This window comes from Phyllostomus discolor, chromosome X (assembly GCF_004126475.2).
Source record: "Phyllostomus discolor isolate MPI-MPIP mPhyDis1 chromosome X, mPhyDis1.pri.v3, whole genome shotgun sequence".
Taxonomy (NCBI): Eukaryota; Metazoa; Chordata; class Mammalia; order Chiroptera; family Phyllostomidae; genus Phyllostomus; species Phyllostomus discolor.
Window position 1 is genome coordinate 34,076,544 of NC_050198.1, and position 3,817 is coordinate 34,080,360.

The 3,817-nt window shown below is 43.0% G+C and overlaps 1 protein-coding gene across 1 annotated transcript; it reads right to left on the reverse strand.

The window, feature by feature from the left end:
* Positions 1-717: 717 nt before the first annotated feature.
* GSPT2 (G1 to S phase transition 2) lies at positions 718-3,260 on the reverse strand. Its single transcript, XM_028522769.2, has 2 exons — positions 3,152-3,260; positions 718-3,046 (listed from the first exon to the last, which is right to left on the reverse strand). Exon 2 carries the CDS (start codon positions 3,036-3,038, stop codon positions 1,152-1,154), a length of 1,887 nt encoding a protein of 628 aa, XP_028378570.1. The 5' UTR covers positions 3,039-3,046; positions 3,152-3,260; the 3' UTR covers positions 718-1,151.
* Positions 3,261-3,817: the final 557 nt, after the last annotated feature.

Here is a 3,817-nt window from a genome sequence, read left to right on the forward strand (position 1 = left end):
GGCCACTGTCCTGGCAGTAACAGTAGCCACCCCAGGATCCATGGCTGGTGTTTTTCTCAATCTGCTGTTCAGAGATCAAGTCCAATATCTCTGACTGCAAAAGTGGTTTATAATCTGGTTGTCAGAATGACCTTCCACCTTTCCTACTAACTCCAAGCACTGAAGAAAGGTGGAATGTTTCTTCATTTCCCAGCTCAGGACACTCACTAAATGACTTACAGCCCTATTAAAGCATTTATCTTCTCAGTAGTTATGCCCCTTTATTGTGTTGTATCCCATATCCCAAGTCTCATGTTGAACAAAACAAAGGGGCATGTTAAGATGACGGAGTGCAGATAAGAGTCTAGTCAACATATGGTCTGAATCCCCAGGTAAATTGGTAAGTTGGCCATGTTCAACATTAGGGCACCTGACAAATGGCCTCAGTCCTTCTTTTTTCAAATCATAAGTGGGGAAGCAGAAGAGCTCCTTTGTCGACTGGTCTTGGACACAGAAAACAAAGTTTACTGAGAAAAGCCCTAAGATCAATTTTTCCCAAAATTAAAATTTTCCCTTTAATATGAACCTGTGCATTGTTTGTAAATGCGTGATCTAAAATAGTGAGTGGAGAACAGTTTTTTAAAGCCTAATAAAATGTATTCAATTACTTCTGAAAGTAAAAAAGCTAACTGTAAAATATTGGACACACATTCAGAAAGAATTCAAAAGCATTTCAAATACTAGTAAGACTTTCAAATGGCATATTTTATTCACATGTTACTTGTCTTTTTAACATATACACACACACTGACACACTCTGACTGGTCTGCGTGAACAGGGTTGTCTAAATATCCTAAGGGAAAATGAAAAATTAAAAAATATATTAATTTTTCATTGTTATACACAATTACATCCACGTCACTTACAAAGCTATTACTGATTCTGTCCGAAGAAGCAGAATGGTATATGAAGAGGAAACTTGTGGGTAAGTTCATCAGTAAAACAAACGAGATCTCAACATGAGAAAGCTGACAAAACATGAATTTTTGCTGTGAAATTTTTCTTTGCAAAATATGGAAAAAAAAGTCTGTGAATGGCCAGTAAATAAGAAATGGTGGTGAACTTTTACAGTCAATTCTCATAGTATTGTGCAGGGATATCAAGAAAACTGCTCAGTCCTTCTCTGGGACCAGTTTCAGAACTTTTCCAATTGCAATGGTCTTACCCTCATCTCTTAAAGTAAAACGACCCATCTGAGGAAAATCTTTGAATGTCTCAAGGCAGATAGTTCCTGCTGTCCTTAAACGCGCAATGCATACTTGGTCTTGTTTCACGAAGCGGGGCCGTGTCTTACTTTTTTCTCCAGATTTTTTGTCTACCAAGGAGATTAAGGCTGTTATCTCAACTTCCTCAATACAAGTGTGAATGTGCAGCACTGCATTATAACCTGGGCAGATGATGGACTTGTGCTCAATAATCACTATCTGAACATCAAATGTGCGTCCAGAATGGCAAAGATTATTAGGGTCACAAAGTATGAATCCTGGAAGAATCTCTTCTTCTTCAATTCCCTTCAGTCTGATTTTAAGGTTTTCACCTGGAGCTACATAATCGGTTTCAGCATCATCAGAAAGGATTCCAAGAACTTCCACATTGTGCTTGTTTGGCATCATCACAAGCTGCTGGCCTTTAAAAATGGATCCTGATTCCAGCTTTCCTAGGACCACAGTGCCCATATCCTTGTATTTATCCACAATTGGCAGTCTAATTGGTCCATCAATTGATCTGTTGAAGTTTGGCATGTTATCCAAATACGGAATAAATGGTAATCCAGTGTACCAAGGGCAGAAATCTGATTGTTCTTTAATATTTGCCCCAGTTAGCCCTGAGCAGGGCATAAAGTGAATGTCCTTTTTGGGGCTGAAGCCAACTTTTTTCAAAAAGGGCACCAGTTTTTCTTTACATTCTTCATATCTCTCACTACTCCAATTTACTGTGGGATCATCCATCTTATTAATAAGCACTATTAAATGTTTTACCCCTGCTGTTTTTGCCAACATAGCATGTTCTCTTGTCTGTCCACCTTTTTCAAAGCCAGTTTCAAACTCTCCTTTCCTGGCAGAAATGACCAGTACAGCCAAATCAGCTTGAGAGGCACCACCAATCATATTTGGGACAAAACTCTTGTGGCCAGGGGCATCTAAAATTGTGAAATGTTTCTTTTCTGTTTCAAAATAGGCACGACCCACTTCTACTGTTTTACCCTTGTCTCGTTCTTCCTGATTTGTGTCTAAGGCCCAGGACAAATACCAAGTTTCTCTGTTTTTTTCTTTAGCTTCTCTTTCATATTTCTCAAGTGTTCTTTTGTCAACCATTCCTGTCAAAAACATTATCTGTCCTCCAATGGTTGACTTGCCAGCATCTACGTGCCCAATAAACACCACATTTACATGCTCTTTTTTAGGAGCACCTGAAGGTAGGACCACAAATTTAGATTTTCTCATCTCCTCTTTCTCCATCACTTCCTGGCCACTTTCTTCTGGGGGCCCTGAATCTCCCAATGAACTACCCCCTGGCTTGGCTTCACTTATTTCTTTATTGTGCTCCCATGACTCCTCTAGAACCATCTCCACCTCTCCATTTTCTACAACAGGTTCTGAAATTTCCATGGTAACGGCTGAATTGGAACCTTCATGCAACACTATCTGTTCCTCTTTGGAATGTTCCACAGGTGCCCCCAGTCCCAGCCTTTTACCTTGTGGATTGCCCGCGCCGGTGTAGATTTCCTCGAAGCTGGTGGTGTCGGCCGGGAAGGTTTGCGGCTGTGTCTGGCCCCGCAGAAAGGAGGGCACGAACTCCGCGGCGTGTACATTAGGCACGAAGGGTTTGGCGTTGACGTTGAGCTGACGGCTGAAGGCCGCGCTGAGGTGCTCACACTGGGCCTCTGCCACCGGCGAAGAGGCTGGGTCCCCGCTGGGGGCCGAACCCAGAGCTTCCATGTCCACCTGGTCCCAGCAGTCCGGCGCCGAGTCGCTGCTGCTGCTACCCGTATCCATCATCTAAGGACCTGATGGATGGCGGGGAGGGAGCGGGCTCAGCAGGACAGAAAAAGCGGACTATGCAGATGGGGGAAAGCAAAAAGAGCGCAGGGCCAAGGGGTAGCCACACGAACCTTAGCGGTAGCGCGCAGGCAGCTAAGTACAGACACTGCATTCGCAGCTGCGGCGGCGGCAGCAGATATGGCGGCTCAAGCCTCTCCTCTTGTGTGTGAGCGGATCTCCTCCCCCAAACCCCAACCACTTCCGACTCCTCAACAGCCGACCCAGCGCCTGGCATGGATTGACCCCTCGCTGCCATCCGTACGACTGGCCTCCTTAGTTCTCAGTCATGGGCTAAATCCAAAAGTGTATTTTTTTAAATGAAAATTTGTAGTTATTTTGTTCACATGATCTGGGAGAGCAATTTGACCACTTTAATGATCAAATCTAGACAGGCACGTCTAATTTACAATTCTACTGAAAGATGCGAGTAAAAATAAAAATTCCTATTGAACAAATGGAGGCATGTTGTGGGTTAACTACCTAGAAACCCAGCAACAAAAGGAAGAAATTACTGACAAGGAAGGCACTCATGGCATACACAAAGATGTAGCTGAATCTAGGAAAGGCAACTTTAGATCATTCATTAATTTGAAACCCCAGAGGCCTTTTGATTTTCCCGTTTTCCATAGGCCCCCATAAGCCTTTAAGTTTTGTTGATGGTGTCAACAGTATAAGGATAAGGTTATAATGTTCTTTCATGTTAAGCACTCTGGTTGAATGGAATACCCTTGTCCAAG